This window comes from Carcharodon carcharias, chromosome 26 (assembly GCF_017639515.1).
Source record: "Carcharodon carcharias isolate sCarCar2 chromosome 26, sCarCar2.pri, whole genome shotgun sequence".
NCBI classification, from domain to species: domain Eukaryota; kingdom Metazoa; phylum Chordata; class Chondrichthyes; order Lamniformes; family Lamnidae; genus Carcharodon; species Carcharodon carcharias.
The window spans coordinates 14,468,440-14,491,043 of NC_054492.1; the positions used below are offsets into that span (position 1 = coordinate 14,468,440).

At 45.1% G+C, this 22,604-nt stretch overlaps 1 protein-coding gene across 3 annotated transcripts in view; it reads left to right on the forward strand.

The window, feature by feature from the left end:
- The window catches only part of LOC121270006 (multiple C2 and transmembrane domain-containing protein 2-like), a 483,534-nt gene that overhangs the window by 309,693 nt on the left and 151,237 nt on the right, over window positions 1–22,604 (forward strand). For all 3 annotated transcript variants that reach the window (XM_041175251.1, XM_041175254.1, XM_041175252.1), the window contains exons 15-17: window positions 2,377–2,478; window positions 7,463–7,537; window positions 11,587–11,706. In XM_041175251.1, coding sequence (XP_041031185.1) covers window positions 2,377–2,478; window positions 7,463–7,537; window positions 11,587–11,706 — 297 coding nt within the window. The remainder of the gene's footprint in view (window positions 1–2,376; window positions 2,479–7,462; window positions 7,538–11,586; window positions 11,707–22,604) is intronic.

Genomic DNA, 22,604 nt, shown 5'->3' on the forward strand with positions numbered 1-22,604 from the left:
TTGCTGGGTCAAAGTCCTGGAACTCCCTTCCCAACAGCACTGTGGGTGTATCCACACCACATAGACTGCAGCGGTTCAAGAAGGCAGCTCACCACCACCTTCTCAAGGGCAATTAGGGATGGACAGTAAATGCTAGCCTAGCCAGCAACGCCCACATCCCATGAACGAATGAAAAAAAATCACCCTGATCATTCCCCAATTCAACCATCATCTCCACTTCCATAAATCTGTGAAATCCTTGAATGTATATGACGGACAACTGGTGCAGCCATTCATCACCAGATCTGGTTGGACCACATAAAGGCAATGTCAGGCTCTGGCGGAAGGTCATTGAGCTGAAACATTAACTTTATTCCTCTTTCCACCGATGCTGCCCCATCCGCTGAGTATTTGCAACATTTTCTGTTTTTATTTAAGTATTAAAGGGTCCTGTTCTTCTCTCCCAAAACTGCTTCAATATCCCAGTATCATCCTGGGATGCAAAGATAATGACATGATATCTTTGTCAATCTCTCCTTAACTGCCTGACCTTTTATCTTGTTCCACCTGCTCCACCCCCTCTTAAACAGTATAAAATCCATCATATTCCTACTTCCCTTTAGCTCTGAAGAAGAGTCGTACGGACTTGAAATGTTAACTCTGTTTCTCTCTCCACCGATGCTGTCAGACGTGTTGAGATTTTCCAGCATTTTCTGTTTTTATTTCAGATATCCAGCGTCCACAGTGTTTTGCTTTTACACAAAGATAAACCCTAGCTTCTTTTTCTCTACTGCAAAATGTTTTCTGAAATGCTGCTCCCCTGTCTCCTCAACCCTTACCCCCTATTATAAGTGTGAGGAGCTCATGGACTTTCTTCACTAAGATTGAGACCATTTGATCAGTTGCCTCTGTTGAGTCCCTCTTTTCCACTAGCCCACCTGGCCAAACTTCATTCATGCTCCCCCGGCCCTAACCCCGATCTCACATATTTCTCTAGTTTCTCTCCTATCTCCTCTCATGCCCTCCCTGAGCTCAGGATGTCCATGAGATACATCTTCTGCCCCCTTGATCCCATTTGGAGAGAAGTGATTATAGTGATAATGGTAATGTCACTGAACCAGTAATCCAGATGCTCAGGCTAATCCTCTGGAGACATAGGTTCAAATCCCACTGCAGCAGCTGGTAGAATTTAAAATCAATTATTTAAATCTGAAATATAAAGCTAGTCTCAGTAATGGTGACCATGAAACTATCATTGATTGTCGTTAAAAACCCATCTGATTCATCAGTGTCCTTTAACGTAATCTGCCATTCCTTACCTGGTCTGGCCGATGTGTGACTCCAGACCCACAGCAGTGTGGCAGACTCTCAACTGCCCTGTGAAATGGCTCAGCAAGCTACTTGGTTCAAGGATAATTGGATAGGCAACAAATGCTAGCCTTGCTTGCGAAGCCCACGTCCAGTCAAACAATAAACAAAGAAGTTTGCTCGTCCAATATTTTTATTTCACATGGTCACCTGGTAGTTCAGAACTTGAATATTGCTGAAAAGTGAGACATGTTGCTGAAGATTTTCATGTTGCAGCCATCGTGAGTGAGAATTCCAAATGAGCAGTTCGCTTAGTGCCATTGCCACGCCTTCTCTCCATAACCCTGTGCCTTCTTCCTTTTCATACAGCAGTCTCATTCCCTTTTGAACGCTTCGATTGAATCTGTCTCCACCACACTCTCAGGCAGTGCCTTCCAGACCTTAACCACTGTCTGCGTGAATAAGTTTTTCCTCATGTCGCTTTTGTTTCTTTTGCCAATTAATTTAAACCTGCGCCCTCTCGTTCTCGATCCTTTCACACGTAGGAACAATTTCTCTCTATCCACTCTGTCCAGACCCCTTTTGCACCAATGCTGAGTGAGTGTGGATGCACAGTAACTGTGCTGACTAGGGTTGCTAACTGTGATTAAATCTAATCCTGGAGGTTTCATCACATGATCTGCCCCCCTGCTCCAGCCATTAATCGGCCAACACATCCATCCTTGTGATGTGCTGCCTTTCTACGCTAATTGGAAAGCAAAAAGACTCATTACTCAATTGGATGACGCTTGACTGTCAGCAAAACTGTTTTTTTTCACCATTTTCAATATTTTAATATCTGGTAAAGAGACATGCTCATAGAAAATTTAAAAAAAACTATCTTCTTAAATGTCCTGATGATTTTTCTGCAGGGTTGCACATAGCAGTGTCCTGGAGATTGATCTTCAATTCCTGGAGACTCCAGACCAGTCCTCGAGGGCTGGCAACCCTAGTGTTGATCCAGTCACTTCCATTTTCACAAGCTAGTGATAGTATGAGATTTCATTGTTAAGTCCTGCTTCCAGTGAATATTCTGCTTTGTGACTCTAGGTCAAGAATGGTCAACAGACTGCCTATATTCTGAAGAACAGAAAGCTGGGCAGACCAGAGAAAGGAGTCCTTTACTTGCAGATGGATATAATCTATAACCCGGTGAGTGAGAGTGAGAATACTGTAACACAAGTTTGTTTGTAACCCTTTTGAACAGTCTGTGAGTATAATCATCTTTCACTAACTTACCTTAGCGGAGACATGGCCAGAAGTTCACAATAACTATAACGATGGTGAACACATTGCATCCCTTTCAATGGACCATTCTGTAACAAAGCATAAATCTGTAAACCCTGCTTGTATGGTGCTGTCTCTGTGACTAAATGCTGTCACTAGCAACCCAACATCATTTGTAGCTTTTTAAAAAAAAATTACAGAAGTTACATGCTATTCATCTAATTTAGCCATGACAATTGAATGGCGTTGGAACAGCTTGAAGATCTGAACGGCCTATACCATTTCCTATGCTGTTCAAGTGTCCTAGCAAGTATATCCAGCAGTATTAAAATGTGCAGAACTTGCAGTAAAATTGCCAGTTTAATTTTTTAAAAATTCATTCTTTGGATATGGGCGTCACTGGCAAGGCCCCCATTTATTGCTGATCCTTTGTTAACCTTGAGAAGGTGGTGGCAAGCCACCTTCTTGCACCACTGTGGTGCTCTTTGGTGAAGGTGCTCCCACAGGGCAGTTCCGTTGGGGGTTGCAACATCTTGACCCAGCTACGATGAAGAAACGGCCGACATGTTTCCTATGTCAGGATGGTGTATGGCTTGGAGGTAATGGTGCTCTCGAGCACCTGCTGCCTTTGTCCTTGACGCTGGCATTGCCCATAAAAGCTTGAAACCATTTTAGTCACTTTTCTGAAACATTTTACTTTCTTTGATCATTGAAAGCAGTGTTTTACAGGTGAATTATAGAGACCAATTCTCTGAACACAACGGGCTGTCGATTAAATACATTTACACGCAGTTCCTGCTGCTGTTTCTGTAGGGTAGACCTTTGGAAACTCATACTCAATCTCTAAAAAAACCATGCTGTTGTTATGAAGCCTGAAAGGCTGCTAATCCAGTAGTATCCTACTGTTGCTATTTGGTAACACCAACAATTCTCTGTTGCTGAACGAATAATGGCTCGCTGGTAACTCTGTTATATAACTAATCATATGACATCTCTATTCATGAATAGGTTTTAATTGTTTATATTTATTGTATTTAATAGAGTAAAAATAAACAGTTTAGGAATGTGAGAAGTGCTTTAAGGTTTTCTTTGGGTTGCGAGTGAACTGGATCTCTTCTATTAATTTGGTGCTTCGCTGAATTTTATTGACATGGAATGTTAGCGCTCCACTGTTATATCAGACCAAATCATCTAGTCGCTGGATCATCGGAGACTGGATACACAGCCAGAGATGCACAGCAGGACCCTGTGGAAGCCCTGACGCGCTGACCCATGTGGGAATTTCCCGGGAAGTTTCAACTTCCAATGGGCAAGACCCGTGCTCCCTGGGATCCCTCTGTAGCGTCTGAATTAGAGTCTGAGCCTTCAGACGGTTCCACTGTACTTACCTGGATAGTTACCAGGAAATGTAAGACAAAAAAAAAATAGTGTTAACTCCTGGGTAAGTCCAGAACTGAGACTCCAAACACTCGCAGTTACCTGCCTCGCCCCCACCCGGCTATTCCCCAATCACTCAGCTATCTACCACCCTCCCCCGACCACGAAATTATCCCCCAGACCCAACTACCACCTCAATCCACCTGCCACCTCGCCCATTGTACCTACTTACCTCACCTACCATGCCCACTTACCTCACCCATCTTCCGGCCCTCAAAGGGGTGTTTCCTGTCTTCCCCTCACCCCCCACCCCCCTGACTCTGCTCCGATGCAGCAGAGCTCTTTGAGGACTGCTGCTCTCAGCGTTTCTGGTGAAGGCTGGCTTTGGAAGACTTGGCAAAAAAAATTGTTGAGCAGCATCAAACTGGAGGGGGGGGATGTTCAAGCGGAGCGGCACTTTGATGATAATTGCTGCTCCCCGGAAGATTTGGGCCATAAGTAATGACAGACAGACGCGAGCAACTCTGATGGTTAAATATGCCTCATTCCAAATATAGATTTTAGTCATTCATAGTAAATTATGTAATTTTCACATCTTTTATCATACCAGCGACCATACCTTGTGTTTCATGACTGTTTAATGTTTGAGGGTTTGGGCACACAAAGTGAGCTTGCTGTGAATTTGCCAAAGGCAAAATCAATGTTTTGCCTAAAGTGCAGCAATGGTATATATAAAACTAATACAACTTTGGCGTTTAATTTTGCAGGAAATGCCTCATTTCCTCAAGTGAAGCCATGTTGGCATTTCCTGAATGGGTGCCAACGGTGATAGGCCAAAATTTGCACTTTTTTTAATGCTGATTTTTTTGCCAATGGCAATTTATGTCGGAATCCCCTGAGAATCTGAATAACTTAACCCGGAGTGTAAAAACTGGGGTAAAATGATCAGAAATCAGTGTGAACAATCAAGGCCCATGGAAAGGGTGGTAAAGGCACCACCTTGCTTCTTTGAGTCCTCCGTTATATTATTGATGTTATGGTTTGAAGCTATCAAACCATTGTTTAAACACATTAAACGCGGCACAGTTAAGAAATTGCACTTGTGGAAGCTTTTCCCTTTTTAACATCGCACGTTTCCATCCACAAAAATTCATTCAGAGATATAGAAAATACAACGATGGTTTCAGGAAGAAGCATTTAAAAAAAACGCATTATGAAACCAGAAATAGTGGCTGTGCTGCACCAAATTTTACATTTCTTCAGAACAAGCATGGAAGCTAGAAATCTGCATTCCTGGGTTGTAAAATGGTGGGCAGAGCTATGCAAATGAGCAAAATGGGGTTTTGGCAGGGGGAGCGCCGCAGCGCTCAATAGAGGAAAATCAAGGGTGGTCATGCTTGGACCTAAATCCCGATTTTCCTGGGGGTGCTGGGATGCTGGTTAAAAACAGTAAAACTCCGCTCTTCCACCAGAGTTATGTGAAGCTTTCCAGAAATTCCAGGTTGCAGTTGTGTAATTTTGCTTTGTGTTTAACGTAGTTGTTACTGTTTCTTTGGAACCACAGTAAAAGAAAAAGAGTTAGATATTGGAAAGGTCTGACATGTGTAAGGCAGAAGGAACTGCGATCTAAGACTTGGTTAGAACTTACACTCACTCCTGACTCCTTTTGAGCTTCTTAGAACACAGGATGCTTTTGTTCATAAATCAGCTCTTGTCCCACTGGGACTAGAGACTCACAGAATGTGATTGGTGAATCCTTTACACTTCCACCCTATTTAGATTTTTATTTTCATTTCTTTCAAGGAGTAGGAAGCCACCTGTCTCTTGAAAGATTTGAGAAGAACTTCAGTTCAGAGTAGCAATGTCACAAATGGAGAAATATTCCACATGTCAGAAGAGCAGAGAGCAATGCTGCCACCATTTGCCCAGTGCTCCCACAGCTGATTTAGAGATAATTCTTTGCCAAGAACCAAATCCCAAATGAAGCAAATTCTCTGAAAGCCAAGATTCGGCGATTCGATGAGTTAACCTGCATGAGGTGTGAAGCTCGTCCAAGTGAAGGGGTAGAGATGTATGGAAGATTGGGGGGCCACTCACTGACTAAATGGGGCCTAAGCAGCAAAGAATGCCTCTTGAGGCCGAGTTCTGCAGTGAGGAAATGGGTGAAGATATAACTCTGAGGCTCTGACTCTTCAGCATCGCTGAATTGTCTGTTGAGCTTGCAGTTGCCAGTGGCCTGGGACCTCGCTCCCTTCTATCTTTGAGTTCTTGGATTGGTTGTTTGGTCATGTCACAGGGACACATTTGTCCCAGTGTAATAATATGAAGGGAGGAGCAGAAGGTTGTAATTCCTCCGATGCTTTCCTTTTAGTAAAGAGATTGGAGCTGGCACAAATCAGGATTTCCTGTTTGTACACAACTGATTATTGTGGTGAAATTATGGATGGCAACAGTTGTATCCCACAGTGCTTTGGATAACTGTTGTGACTTGTGAGTCACACTTGCACGCCTGTTGCGAGGTGACCGAGTTGATACTTTAGATAGAGTAGTTCTGCGGACACTTCTTAGGTGGTATACATTCTGTTTATTTACAAGGTACTCAGCAGCGACACATGTGTGCTTCTACACCAAACGCTATCTACATACTTCTGCTGCTCACTTGGCAGACTACTGACTTCCAACAAACTACCAGCGCTAGAATAGCAATGTCACAAATTGAGAAACATTCCACATGTCAGAAGAGCAGAGAGCAATGCTGACACTATTTGGCCAGCGCTGTTCCACTGTTGGTTACACAATATCATAACATTCTTCTTACATCAGATAAAACCATAGTTACCACAATAATCATTGAACAGGAGGATAAATTTATGGTGCTGTCAGATGGGAGTCATTTTTAAAAATTCATTCATGTGATGTAGGCGGTGTTGGCTAGGCCAGCATTTTTTTATTGCCCATCCCTAACTGCCCTTGTTCAGAGGGCATTTAAGAGTCAACCACATTGCTGTGGATCTGGAGCCACATGTAGGCCAGACCAGGTAAGAGTAGGAGATTTCCTTCCTTAAAGGACATTAGTGATCCAGATGGGCTTTTACGCCAATTGGCAATGGTTTCATGGTCATCATTAGACTTTTTAAATTCCATATGTTTATTTAATTCAGATTTCATCATCTGCAGTGGTGGGATTTGAACCCCAGTCCCCAGAGCATTACTCTGGGTCTTTGAATTACCAGTCCAGTGACAATACCACTACGCCATCGCCTCCCCCTTGTTCAAAGGGAGCATAGCTTATTTTCGATGTAAGTCACACTGCAATTCAACCTTTGGCTGTGAATGTGTTTCTTGAAAAAAGTAGCGTTATTATTAGAGAATTAGTCCTGTAGTGTTGTAGCCCAGCTTGAACCCACACTATCAGTATGGCTTCCATTAGAAACACAAGGTTGGTGAATTACCGCCAGATTTGCTTTGTCTTGTTCCCAACGCGTGGTACAAAGTTTTCTGAAAATGCTCATTTTTTTATAAACTTTCTCAGATTAAAGCGAGTCTCCGAACATTTACACCCAAAGAACCGAGGAACCAAGAAGAAAATACCAAGTTTTCAAAAAAGGTATTTAAATGTTTTACATTAACAGCTGTAATTTGTAAATTTATGGCTTCTCAATTATTCTTTGAACTCACATCGCCTCCAGTTCTTTTGCCAAGTATTTTAAATCTGCGTCTCTGGTTATCAACGTTTCTGGCAATGGAAATGGATTCTCCTTATTTACTCTGTCAAAACCCGTCATGATTTTGAACAACTCTAGTAAATCTTGTTTCAACTTTACTCTACTCTGGGGACAACAACCTCAGTTCCTGCTATCGTTTCCACTGAAGTCTCTCAACCTTGTTATCAGTCAAGTCATTCTCATCTGCACCCTCACTAAGCCTTTGAAATTTTTCCTAAAGTGCGGTGCTTAGAATTGGATTCAATACTCCAGCCAGAGCCAAAACAGTGTTTTAGGAAGCCCCCTTGCTTTTGCACTCTGCCTTACTTTGTGTAAAACCAAAGATCTCGAAAGCTTTTTTAACAACTCTGAGATTTGTGTATACGTACCCCCAGGTCTCACTGTACCCCTTTACACCAAATTCCAGGTCATGTTGCAAGCTCTTAATATAGTGAATGATTAGCTCTCCCACGTTCTGCACATTTGTGAGGTCTTTTTAATACCTTTGTTTTATTTGGGAAACTTCTTGATTGTTATTTTTCCACATAGAATGACTTGAGATTATAACACACAAACAGGATGCAAGGGGAAGGCACTCAGTCAACCAGGTTACAGTTTAGGTAGTGAAGCTGAAGTTCATTACACCCACTCCATGGCCCCTGCTTCGATCACTCACTCTGCTTTCCGCAGCCTCATAAACCTCTGTTAAAGAGCTTCTCTTGTAGAATACTGTGAATGTTGGAAGTCTGAAATAAGAACAAAAAATGCTGGGAAAACCCAGCAGGTCAGGCCACATCCCCGGAGAGAAACAGAGTTACATTTAAGGTCGATGACCTTTCATCGGAACTGAAGAAAGGTAGAAACATAAAAGTTTTTAAACTAGTGGAAGGGAGAGTGGGCAGGAAGAATGGAAGAGAAGGTCTGTGATAGGGTGGAGACCAGGGGAGATGGTGTAACAGCCAAAGAGAGTGGTAATGGGTATAATAAAGGAACAAAATTTCTAAATGAACCTTGGACGCCTACATATAAACCATACGAATGTAACATGAAGGAATAAAGAAAGAAATCAGACAAGACTAACTTAGCAAAGCAAAAAACTAAGAGGAAAAAAACACACAGGACAAGATTGAGGCAGAGATTGTTGATCTAAAGTTGTTGAGCTCCATGTTGAGTGCAGAAGGCCGCAGAGTGCCAAGTTGAAAGATAAGGTCCTGCTCCTCAAGCATGCGCTGGGTCTCACTGGAACTCTGGAGTGAGATCCCATTGGATAGAGGGGAAGGTGGCGAGTTGGATCCAAAATTGGCTCAGTGACAGGAAACACTCATGTTTTTGCAAGTGGAAAGTAGTTTCCAGTGGTGTTCCGCAGGGCTCAGTGTTGGGGCCCTTGTTTGTTGTTTATATTAATGATTTGGACTGAAATGTGGGAGGCATGATTAAGAAATGTGCAGATGACACAAAAATTGGCCACGTAGTTGATAGTGAAGAGGATAGCTGTCAACTCCAGAATGATATCAATGGTTTGATTGAGTGGGCGGAAAAGTGGCAAATGGAATTCAATCCAGAGAAGTGTGAGGTAATGTATTTGGGAAGGGCAAACAAAGCAAGGGAATACTTAATAAATGGGAGGATGTTGAGAGGGGTTGAGGAAGTGAAAAACCTTGGGGTGCATGTCCACAGGTCCCTGAAGGTGGCAGGACAGGTGGATAAGGCAGTAAAGAAAGCACATGGAATGCTTTCCTTTATTGGGTGAGGTATTGAATACAAAAGCAGGGATGTAACGATGGAACTGTATAAAATGCTGGTTAATAGGCCACAGCTGGAATTTTATGTACAGTTCTGGTCACCACATTACAGGAAGGACATAATTGCTCTGGAGAGAGTACAGAGGAGACTTATACAAATGTTACCAAGGCTTGAAAATTGCAGCAATGTGGACAGGTTGGATAGGCTTGGGTTGTTTTCCTTAGAACAGTTAGAACAGAGGAGGCTGAGGGGTAACCCTAATTGAGGTATACAAAATTATAAGGGGCCTTGGTAGGGTAGACAGGAAAGACGTGTTTCCCCTAGCTCAGATACCAGGGGGCATGGATTTCAGGTGATTGGTAGAAGGATTAGAGGGGACATGAGGAAAAACAAAGGGTGGTAGACGTCTGGAATTCACTGCCTAAGTTGGTGGTTGAGGCCGAAATGCTCAACTCATTTAAGAGGCACCTGGATCTGCACCTGAAGTGCTGGAACCTACAAGGCTACGGACTGGGTGCTGGAAAGTGGGGTTAAAAATTAGCTGCTTCTTTTTCCTCTTTTTATGGCTGGCGCAGCCACGATAGGTTGAATGGCCTCTTTCTGCACTGTAACCTTTTGATGGTCCTATGGAACACTGTAACAGGGCAAGGAAAGAAAGCTCAGTGTGGGACCAAGGTAGAGAATTAAAATGACTGTGTTTGCAGACTGAACTTAGGTGTTCTGGAAAGCAAAGCCACTCAAGGACTTGGGAATTGTAGCAGGAACTTGGGCAGCATGAGTTTTCACAGTGAATTTCAGAATCTGGGGTTGGAAGTGGATGCCAGAACCTCATTTCACTATCAGGGCCGCACAAGTGACCTATCATAAAATAGTTCCAGCACAGAGGAGACCGTTCGGCCAGTCATGTGCACGCCAGCATTCAGCAAAAGCAACCTGAATCCACACATCTAGCCCTGTGCTGCACCGGGAACTGATGGGGGTTGAGAGTGGGTTGGCGGAAGCAATATTGGAACCACTGGTGGCTTACAATCTCCAGCTCCATTTGACAGAACTATTAACTACTGCAATGTGAACCTAACCAGTTGCTTAATGCAACACTGATACTTGCGATAAAAGGGTCACTTTTCAATTCTCATACTCAGACAGATAGAGTACTCCATTATGAGAATTTGCAGCTTTCCTAGTTCTGCGATTAGATAAGCTAATGAAAGTTCTAAAGACATTAGGTTTAGGGTTAGTAACACTGGGGTTGATTTTCCTCTACTTTGCCACGTAGACATTTTGCATTGTAAAGTCATTTGGTTCCACAAAATAGTGCGAAAATGTAATATTTCTCTTTCTGGTATTTCAAGAAAAGTCATTTAAATTCCATATGGACATCCTAGGCTTGCCTCAGCAACCATCATCCCTTCTCCATGCTTGTATTTGGGGTTTGTGGAAACTAACAAAAGGAAAATTCTGTCACACTTTGAAGAAAATGCCCCTTTTACTTATTCATTTTGAGCTATGACTGGCCTACCTCCTTATTACGAACTTGAGTTGGATTCTTTGAAACGGCTCTTTTTGTAACTTCTCCCTCAAGGGGTAAAATAAATGTCAATGCAGGTAAAGGAGGGCTTATTATTGTGGCTAGACAGAAAACATTGAAGCCTTGACACAAGAGATGGAGATCATCCTGCATTTTGTAGTCAAGTGAAGCATCTGTTTCTGTGCTAACATTGACAACACTAACAGATGGTGTCAAAATATGCATTATATTGAGGAGGTGTGTGGAGGAAGGAGCTCGTTGGCCAGACTGCCACCTGACCCCAGTTTCGTGGCATTGATTAAAGAAAAGAGAGAACTCACTTTCGTATAGCACCCTTCACAATCTCTGGAAGTTGGTTAATGGATAAATATTGGCCAGGACATTGGGAAAAATCTACTACTCTTTGATATACTGGCATGGGGTCTTTTGCATCCACTGGAGAGGACAGAGGGGGCTTTGGTTTAATGTCTCAACCAAAAATTGAAAGGGTGGAGGGGCAGGAAGAAGAGGGGAGAGGAAAGCACAGCAGAATCTTTGTTCCTGTCTGACCATTCAGTGGTGCCTGCTATGGAACCAGATCGCTTCCTACTGAATCATTAGTGCGGAGGAAGCAAACACAAATTGACCCACTGCAGATAGACTGCAACCATCATCCTCATTCCGTTTGTTTGATGTTCACAGACATTAACGAGGAACGTACGGCGTGTTCGAAACCTCACAATGGCGATATGGAATACACTCCAGTACATCCAGAGCTGCTTTGAATGGCAATCTGCCCAGAGAAGTGTAATTGCCTTTCTGGTAGGTGATATTATTGCAACGTACAGTCTTCAAGGGGGCCAGTGTTCTGTCAGGTAATAGCTTCAGATACGGTACAGCAGACTTTAAGCTTCAGTTGCAATATCTTAATATAATAAATCTCTTCGTTAACAATCTCCGATACTATGATCACTTACCTAATGTAGGTAAGCTGCTGCTTCATGAAGAAAATGCACAGGGTTTCCTCTCTCTTTGTAATCCTGATGTCCCGTGGCTTTTGAGCGAAACATAATGGAAGGAGATTCCTCGGTACCTCTGGGAATTGTTGGAAGTTATGCTGAAAATCTCCATTTCCTTAACGACCGAGTGGCTGATTGCTACTGGCAATCAGGGTGACAGCATCCCGCAAACCACCCAGAAACACATGTTGCCCCATTCTCCATCTTGTCCCAGCTGACACCAGCCTGAAAGGGCGGCCAGACTGTCCACTTGGTTCTGTTGGTGCGGGGCCCTTTTAATATGGTAGCCGAGGCCTGATGTGGTACATTATACCCCCAGTCGCCGTTTTGAGAAGCAACTAGGCTGCATACGTTTTAACTGGCGATCCAGCCAAAGAGGAACAAGTCTGGTCATCGCAAAATCATTTCCATTGGGACATGAGGCGCAGCAGGGTCCTCCAGGCTTCAGAAGAATACTCTTGGGCTCCTCTCAACTTGGAACACACCCTCCTTTCTTTCAGCTCTGGCTGGTTTGATCTCCAGGCTGCTTAATGCTGTGCCGCCTCGAAATGGTGAACTGGAGGGGCCTGCCGTTTTGTCGGCCAATGGCAGCACAGTAATGAGGCCTGGCCTGCAATTTGTCCAGGGCCTCTCGGTGACCCAGCACGCTCGCCTGCTTGATGGTTTAACATTTACCTGCTTGTCTTTGGCTTTGTGACTCTGCTGTGACATCTGCCATAACTGTACAGGCTCACCGTCTGAATTGCTGCCGTATTTTATCTTGATTATCCAGCTTTTAGATAATGTTTGGATATTATTGGAGTAATCTATTTGCAAAGTAAGAAAAAAGCATTTATATGGCACTTTACAGCTAATTATGTACTTTTGCAGCGTAATCACCATTACAATGTGGGAAACACGGCAGCCAATTTGCACACAGCAAACTCCCTCAGGTAGCAATGTGAAAATGACCAGATAATCATTTTTTATGTTGGTTGAGTGATCAATATGGGCCAGGATACTGGGTGAGCTCCCCTGCTCTCCCTAATACCATGGTACAAGTTACTTCCATCTGAGAGGGCAGATATGAAGCATCAATTTAATGGCACCTCTGACACTGCAGCACTTCTTCAGCACTGCACTGGAGTACCAGCTGGATTTTGCGCTCAAGTCTCGAGTGGAGCTTGAACCCACATCTTCTGACTCGAGGGACAAGAGTGCTAAAAACTGAGCCAAGCTAGGCTTGATTTTCAAATTGAGGAAAGTGACAGGTAGACTGTTGTTTGACAGTATTAGTTGCAATCTTTTGAGAGAATGCCAATTATGTATCTTTGTGCAATTATTAAACTCAACACCTCCGCAAAATCATGGATGGGATGGTTTTGGAAAGTTGTTATTTGATTAGCTTGGATTTGGTGGAAATGATGTGGAGCTGTGAAGTGCCACAGTTGACTACGTTTATTGGCCCAGTATTCAAATGCAATGCTGTGGACAATTTTGACTCTTGTAAGTGTTCAATGATATATTTTTTTGGAAATGTGCCAAACTCTTGTCAGCTTGAATGTTAACGATATTCATCGGATGAGAGTTTCTAAAGCAGTTGGCTGTAACATTAATAATTGAAAAAGGAAGTTCTAAGAATTCACAAAGTCAAAATAAACTATCTTCCTGTAATTAGCTCAAATATCAACATCCCTTTTCCCCCCTTGAGTAACAATTTCGAAGCCAAGTTGTCATGAATCTTCCTTCAAACTTTTAATGATTGTAATAATGTTGTTAGCCCCAATTTAAAAGTTATTTCCACCTTCCTTCAGGTGCCTCTCTATTCCTCAAACTATTCCCCAATTGATATGCAAGCTGGTAACCTGCTTCCTGTTAGGAACATAAGTACCGGAGTGGGTCATTCAGCCCCTCGAGTCTGCTGTGCTATTCAGTTCGACCATGGCTGGTTGCATCTAAGCTCCATCCACCGGCCTTGTTTCCCTAACCCTTAAAACCCTTGCTTAACAAAAAGCTATCAATAACGGTTTTGAAATATTCAATTTTCAATTGTACCATCCACAAGATGCACTGCAGAAACTCACCCAAGGCTCCTTAGACAGCACCTTCCAAACCCACAACTGCTACCATCCAGAAGGACAAGGGCAGCAGGTGCATAGGAACACCACCATCTGGAAGTTCCCCTCCAAGTCACACACCATCCTTACTTGGAACTACTTCGCTGTTCCTTCACTGTCTCTGAGTCAAAATCCTAGAACTCCCTCTCTAACAGCACTGTGGGTGTACCTACACCACATGGACTGCAGCGGTTCAAGAAGGCAGCTCACCACCACCTTCTCAAGGGCAACTAGGGATGGGCAATAAATGCTGGCCTAGCCAGCAATGCCCACATCCCATGAATAATTTTTTTTAAAAATGACCCCCAGTTAGCAGTTTTTTTTTAGGGAAGAGTGTTCCAGATTTCCACCACCCGTTGTGTGAAGAAGTACTTCCTGACATCGCCCTTGAATGACCTGACTCTAAGGTGTGCCTTCTTGTTACCAACATTGACGTTGAACCAATTGCCAAGGTGATTCCTGAAGGTGGCAAGGGTTGCTTTGCCTTCTGATGCCTCTGCCCTTTCTGGGATTCTGTCCTGCCCTAGCTGCCCAGTTCCTATCAGTAACCGAGTTACTGCAGAGATTAGCAGTAAGGAGTTGCACTGGGACAATGGCAGTGTGCCACTCAGTGACATGGCAGGCCATTTTACCACCATGTACCAATGGGCTACCTGAAGTAACTTCAATATTCAAGGAAATTAGAAATTGGTGACTGTCAGTCTTCTGAGATGGACCCTCAAATGATACCCAAGGCTAACTCTTGACCTGCAATTTAGGGGAGGCATAGTGATATTGTCACTGGGCTGGTAATCCAGCGACCCAGGATAATGCTCTGGAAATCCAGGTTCGATTCCCACCATGGCAGGTGGTGGAATTTGAATTCCATAAATATCTGGAATTAATTCTAACGATGACCATGAAACTATTGCTGATTTTCATAAAATCCCACCATCTGGGACACTAATGTCCGTTTGGGAAGGAAATCTGCTGTCCTTACCTGGTCTGGCCCACATGTGATTCCAGACCCACAGCAATGCCCTCTGAACAGGGGAATTAGGGATAGGCAATCCCTAGTCAGCGATGCACCACGTCCTCGATTGGCTGGCCCGGGAGCACTGGGAAATGGACCGCCGACCACAATCAATCCCCAACCGCGATTTCGTGCTGGCCGGCCAATTAACGGTGAAATGCACACTGAAAAGCTCAGCGCTGCTGGGTGACGACGGGAAGAGAGCAGGTGATGACATCATCGCGGGTGCGAGTGAGCGCTGTGAAAGAGCTCCCTGAAGGCAGACAGCTGCCTCGGAGCTGCAGACCTGCAAATAATTTAAATAAAGGCGCAAAAAGCTGAACAAAAATGGCCACGCATCACGATCAAAGCACCTGAAAGCATACCTCATAAAGATGCTGCCCACAGGTATTTTTATTTTATTGCATAACGGAGGTTTTATCCCGCCCCTTGGATGAGGTCTGATGAAAAATGTAAAGGCCGCCTGGCCGATTAGCCCGTCCGCTGACCGTCAGGTTGGAAGGGCCATGAGAAATCGCAGACAATTGCGCTGTTAATGGGCTTAATTGCCCACTCAGTTGTCGGCGGCCACACTCCTGACTTTAGCCCATGCCTGCCGAGCGAAATATCGTGCGAGTGCACGATGACTTCATCTTGCACGATTTTACACTCAATCAGCTCAGGCACACCCCTGTCCGCGGGACATACCATTCTGCCCATGAGTTTGGAGCCCCCTAAGTGGAGGGGATGCTGATAATCTGAAGCGCTATTGGCCCTTAAAGGAACGTAAAATGATGCAGCCACTTACAGGGACATGGGGCCTAAAGTTTTGGCAGTCTTGCCAAAGGCCTCAACATTTTGGTAGAGGCCAAAGCAAATGTGGAAGCAAAGCAGAATTTTTGAGTAAGTAGTTTAGTGTAGGTAGTGTGAGAACAATAGAGGTAAGTATGGGGAAGGTTGGCCTGTTGGGAAAACAGTGCGGCACACGCTGCAGTATGGCACACGCTGCTGTACAGCACATGCTGCGGTGTGGCACGCTGCAGTACTGCACACGCTGCTGTACAGCACACGCTGCAGTGTGGCATGCTGCTGTACAGCACATGCTGCAGTGTGGCACGCTGCTGTACAGCACACGCTGCAGTACTGCACACGCTGCTGTACAGCACACGCTGCAGTGTGGCATGCTGCTGTACAGCACACGCTGCAGTGTGGCACGCTGCTGTACAGCACACGCTGCAGTACTGCACACGCTGCTGTACAGCACACGCTGCAGTGTGGCATGCTGCTGTACAGCACACGCTGCAGTGTGGCACGCTGCTGTACAGCACACGCTGCAGTACTGCACACGCTGCTGTACAGCACACGCTGCAGTGTGGCATGCTGCTGTACAGCACACGCTGCTGTACTGCACATGCTGCAGTACTGCACATGCTGCTGTACAGCACACGCTGCAGTGTGGCATGCTGCTGTACTGCACATGCTGCTGTACAGCACACTCTGCTGTACTGCACATGCTGCTGTACTGCACATGCTGCTGTACTGCACACGCTGCTGTACTGCGCACGCTGCTGTACTGCGCACGCTGCTGTACTGCACACGCTGCTGTACAGCACATGCTGCAGTGTGGCACGCTGCTGTACTGCACACGCTGCTGTACTGCACACGCTGCAGTGTGGCACGCTGCTGTACTGCACACGCTGCTGTACTGCACACGCTGCTGTACTGCACATGCTGCAGTGTGGCACGCTGCTGTACTGCACACGCTGCTGTACTGCATATGCTGCTGTACTGCACACGCTGCAGTGTGGCACGCTGCTGTACTGCACACGCTGCTGTACTGCACACGCTGCTGTACTGCACACGCTGCTGTACTGCACACGCTGCAGTGTGGCACACGCTGCTGTACTGCACACGCTGCTGTACTGCACGCGCTGCTGTACAGCACACGCTGCTGTACTGCACACGCTGCTGTACTGCACATGCTGCAGTGTGGCACACGCTGCAGTGTGGCACACGCTGCTGTACTGCACACGCTGCTGTACTGCACACGCTGCTGTACTGCATGCCAGGGCCATCACTATATGCAATTCCTGGGAACAAATGTGGAAGAAGGTGACACATTTGGCAAGTACTGCCACAGTACGACTATACCCTGCAGCTGGCACAAATTTGCGTGTTGTGCATTGGTGCCTGAATCTGCTTGCCTCACACCAAATGTTTAAGAAATCTTACAGCTTTTTTCATTGTTTATTATACCTGCCCATAACTAGGGGGAACCTAGAACTGGGGGCACAGTTTCAGAATAAGGAGTCTCTCATTTCAGACCGAGATGAGGAGAAATTTCTTCTCTCAGAGGGTCATTAATCTTTGGAATTCTCTTGGCTTTTATTGCAAGCGAGGTGGAGTATAAATGTAAGAATGCCTTACTACATCTGCACAGGGCATTGGTGAGACTGTACCTCGAGCACTGTGTACAGTTTTTGCCTTATGCCCATGAGTGATATGCTTGTATTGGAGGCAGTTCAGAGAAGGTTCACTAGCCTAATTCCTGGGATGAAGATTTTTGTCTTATGAGGAAAAATTGAGCAGGTTGTACTTATTGGAGTTTAGAAGAATGTGAGGTGATCTTATTGAAACATATAAGATTCTGAGAGGGCTTGAGAAGGTGGATGCTGAGAGGATTTTTCTCCTCGTGGGGGAATCTAGAATTAGGGGCCACAGTTTCAAAATAAGGGGCCCTTCAGTTAAGAAGGAAGGGAGGAGAAATTCCTTCTCAGAGAGGGCTGTGAATCTTTAGAATCCTCTATCTCAGAGAGTAGTGCAAGCTGGATCCTGTTCAAGGCTGCTTTAGACAGAATGTTTGATCTACATGAGAGTCAAGGGTTATGTGGGGCAGGCAGGAAAGTGGAATTAAGGTTACAATCAGATCACCCGTGATCTTATTGAATGGCAAAGCAGGCATAAGGGGCTGAATGACTACACTGTTCTTAAGTTCTAACTGAAGCATGGGGTGAAGTGAATACAGGGCACATGTCTATCACTGTATCTACTCTTTTAACTTACAACATCTTAAGATAATGGGCCGTAACTTCTGAGCTCCCCAGCATTGGATTGAATATGTGCCGGGGAAACCCTCTCGGAAATTCACAGGTCAGCATTTGTACAATGGTCCAGAAGTGCACACTTTCTCTAGGCAATTTTGCTGAGCTGGGAACCATCTGAAAATGTGATTTAAATCGCACATTTCAAATGGTTCCAACAGGGTTGCACCAATAGTTACCCATAAAAAGCTAGAAGAATTAAGACCTCTTCTAACTTACGGGTAACAATTGTAAAGACCCAGACCGACCACACAGGGGTCTCCCCCAACAGCCCCAAACCACCTGGAGACACACCCACCCCTGACTAACCACGTCCCCACGGTATTCCCCACTACCTGCCCCCACCATGGGATTCCCCCACTCCCCCCACCATCCTCTGGCCCGACTCTCACCACCTGAGATGACTGGACCCCAGGGGTCCGACTAGACCCCCACCCCCTCCCAATGTCCCAGCTCCCTCCATGCCCTGAAATTCCAAATTCCTACCATCCCCCACCGCCCCAAAGTTCTGACCACCTGCACCTGAATGTCTGACACCGCCCCCCCCCCCAAACCCCCTGAATGTCCAAGCCCCCTACCCCTCAAGTGTCTGACAGCAACCACACACACACACACACACCCACTCCACCCCACCCCCACGCGCCCCCCCCCCCGCCCCCCCCCCCCCCCCCAACATCCTTCCAATGCCTAAACCCTCTCCTGGGCTCCTGAATGTCAGACCCCCTCTCCCCCTCCCAATGCCCATCCTCACCCGCCCCCCCCCCCCCGCCCCCCCCTTCAAATCCTATCCACTTACCTTCTCCCTGGCCTCTCAGTTTCACTTGGACCTGCTTTACGGCAGCTAGTGCTGTAAAAAGAGGGCATGTCCCCTTCAATTCAATGGTGCTGGACTGTGACGTTGGGCCTTGGAGACAGCTGCGCTGCCTGGATCTCGCGCAATCCAACATGATTCCCACTGCGAGGAAGTTACGGACCTATTTCTCTCTGGAAGACACAATAGTAGCAAGATGGAGGAGATTTGAGAAGTTAGTCCTTGATCCTTTCAGGAGCTTACTGGACATTTACGAGCATCAAAGAATCAAGGGGAAGAGAAATGGGCAACCTCCCTCACGCTTAGGATCTAGGGTGGCAGTAGCCATGAGGCCATAAGAAATCAGGGCAGAAGTAGGTCATTCAACCCTTCGGACATTCTCCGCCATTCCTTGAGATCATGGCTGATCTGATTGTGGTCTTAATTCCACTTCGCTGCCTGTACTCCCATAACCCTTGATTCCCTTGTTAATTAAAAGCCTGTCTGACTCAGGCTTGAATGTATTTAATGACCCAGCCTACTCTACTCTCTGTGCAAGAGCATTTCAAAGACTATTGATTCTCTGAAAGAAGAAATTCCTCCTAATTTCCATCTTAAATGGAAGACCCCTTATTTTTAAACTGTGGCCCCTAGTTCTTGATTTCCTCATGAGGGGAAAAATCCCCTCAGCATCTACCCTGCTCTCCAGTTACAGGTTACATCTTTTCCCTCATCTTGCTCATTGGCACGGTCATAAAAAGCAGTCAGGCAGGCCGCTGTTCATTTTGTTAGTTTCCTAGTGTAACTGCAGCAGATAGTAACAGGAAGTTATTCAGGACTCACTCAGTTTGACCCTCATTTCTGGAATTTTCCACCAGAAGCAACGCGACACGTGGAATATATAATGTTCATGTAAGAAAAGTTCCACTTCTCTTGGTGTCCTGGTCAGTATTCATCCCCCAGATTGCATCCCCAAAACATTATCTGTGCCGTTAATATTCTTTATCTTTGGAGGAGTTTGATGTGTGCAAATTATCTGCCGTGTTTTTTCCCATATTACAATAGTGACCACGTTTCAAAAGTATTTAATTAGCTGTGAAGTGCTTCAGAACTTCCCAAGATTGTCTTCGTTGTTTGATAGTAAAACCACTATTTTGAACCTTAGCAAAGTTGGACCAGACCATAATAAATCATGTACCCTGGATCTTATTAATATTTGGATGAGACTTGCCTTCAACATATTTATTACATCTGCTTGGAATCTTTAGTCAGTTTAGAATATATCCATGAGACACTGACCGCATATTGTCAGGGATGGGGTTTTCCAAGCGTGGAGAGGAGTTCATGTTAGGAGGTGGAGGAAAGCCTACCTGCTCTTCTTGACATACCAGCAGTTGGAAGGGCACTTACTTTTTCTCTGAAGGTGTTCTTGCCTCCCTTTATCTGCCTAGTTACCTGAGTGTCAGGGATAAATCTGGAAGACAGATAAAATGTGATGCTCCCAGCCTTATTAAAATATATCAATGGACATCCCACCTCCTGTGAACGGGTTGGTCACCTGTCCCTTCTCCCACATCCACTAAACCTGGAAATGGGTGGGACGAGGGATGGGTTCAAGATTTTAAAAAGTTTTACATCTCACATGGCCCAGCCCTCTCTCCCCCCCAATGCCTCATCACTCAGGAGCCATAAAAATGTTAGCTCCTAAATGTTCAAGCTCAAGCAGCCAATCAGATGGTTTTAGAATCAGTCTCCAAGAAGGACCTCTAATTTTGCTCTAATTTTACAACCAAAATTAATCCTAACTGGATTATAAAAACTCACCCTACTGGATTATTCACAGTAAAGTTTTTCCAGAAATGAATATGAATCAAGAAGTTGAACTGAGTTCTGACTCAAAGAAGAACCAGCTTCTGTTAACTTGCTGAATACTGGCTACAGTTTGGAGATGTTACCTTCAAGGAGGCCAAGTTATCCATGCAATGGCAGCCATATCTGTGTGACAACCTTGTTGGGTGGCCCCTATGTCACATTGTCCGTTGCAACTGCAGTGGAACCTGTGGTTAACCATAGCAGTAAAGCTAGGTGTAATATCCACTTGCAGCTTCCCCCCTCTCCTGCCGGCCTCGACTGAAGCAAATAGACACTCTTATTGGGAAATTAAATTTGGAAGAGAGGTAAAACGGGCTGTTGACCTGCTATTCTGTTTTACACTTTTAAAAAATTCATTTACGGGATTGGGTGTCGCTGGCTAGGCCAGCATTTATTGCCCATCCATAAGTGCCCTTGAGAAGGTGGTGGTGAGCTGTCTTCTTAAACTGCTGCAGTCCATGTGGTGTCAGTACACCCACAGTGCTGTTGTGGAGAGAGTTCCAGGATTTTGACTCAGCAACGGTGAAGGAACGGAGATATGTTTCCAAGTCAGGATGGTGAGTGACTTGGAGTGGAACTTCCAGGTGGTGGTGTTCCCATGTGTCTGCTGCCCTTGTCCTTCTAGATGGTAGCGGCCGTGGGTTTGGAAGGTGCTGTCTAAGGAGCCTTGGTGAGTTCCTGCAGTGCATCTTGTAGATGGTACACACTGCTGCTACTGTTCGTCAGTGGTGGAGGGAGTGAATGTTTGCGGAAGGGGTGCCAATCAAGTGGGCTGCTTTGTCCTGGATGGTGTGATGCTTCTTGAGTGTTGTTAGAGCTGCACTCATCACTATTGTGCAAATTCGAGATCTATACCAATGAAACTAATTTATCCAACTCTTTGAATGATGGCTATGAAAAGTGAAGGCTGTAGAGGCATGTCTAGTGTAACCTTCACGGTGCCCGAAATCACTGGGTTTAGGGTGTGGACTACACTTCTAAATTCCTACCCCACTCCGACATCCCTAACCCCACTCCGAAATCCGGATTTCAGATGTACCTCAGTCATTTTTAATCTAACCTGAATTACTGTGCTGCTCCCACGAGCAGGCAATATCCAAGCAAGTTGTGGCCTCCCCAAACCTATGGCCTGTTCTGTGAATTCACTCAGGCTAAATGTTGTGAGGTTAATTAAAATTTCAAAAAACGAGATTGATAGATTTTTGCTAAACTGAAAGATTGAAGGTTGCAGAACAAAAATGGAGTTAAGGTGTAAAGCAGCCAGGATCTAACTGAGAGGTAGAATGGGCTCGAGGGGCTGAATGGCCTCCGCTTGTGCATGCAGCCTTTCCTTAATTTTAAGAAAAAGGGTAAATTCTGCTGCAGAATTTGGCATCATTTATTATTGTTTTAGCTTGTCTCCTTCCAGGCCTGATGGCTCATTAGCAGCTGCCTGTCCAGTAATTTACAGCTGTGTCAATCTGCTGTGTATCTTCTCAACCTGAAGATAATTTTTCGTCCATAGCTGTCTTATTCAACCTTTTAGCACGGCATCTCTTCCTTTATCCCCCGTCCACTTTCTATATCTAAGCATTAATGGAAGTGAAGCACCTCTGTTCTGAGACTACCTGTACCACAGTCAGTAGGTCATAAAAAGAAACGTACTAACCTGAGCACAATTGCATTAAATTATCGCCTCAGAAGACTGATACCTTGTGTGACCTGCGGCCCCTGTGAAGAACACACCTTGTGCCCAGATTTCCATATAATGTGGCCTTGTCTCCTCAGTGACCGAGGTTTGACTGTCATTTTGTTCTGAAGCTGTCATTTTTATTAGCCTGGCACACAGATCTTTTTTTTTGAGACGCACGT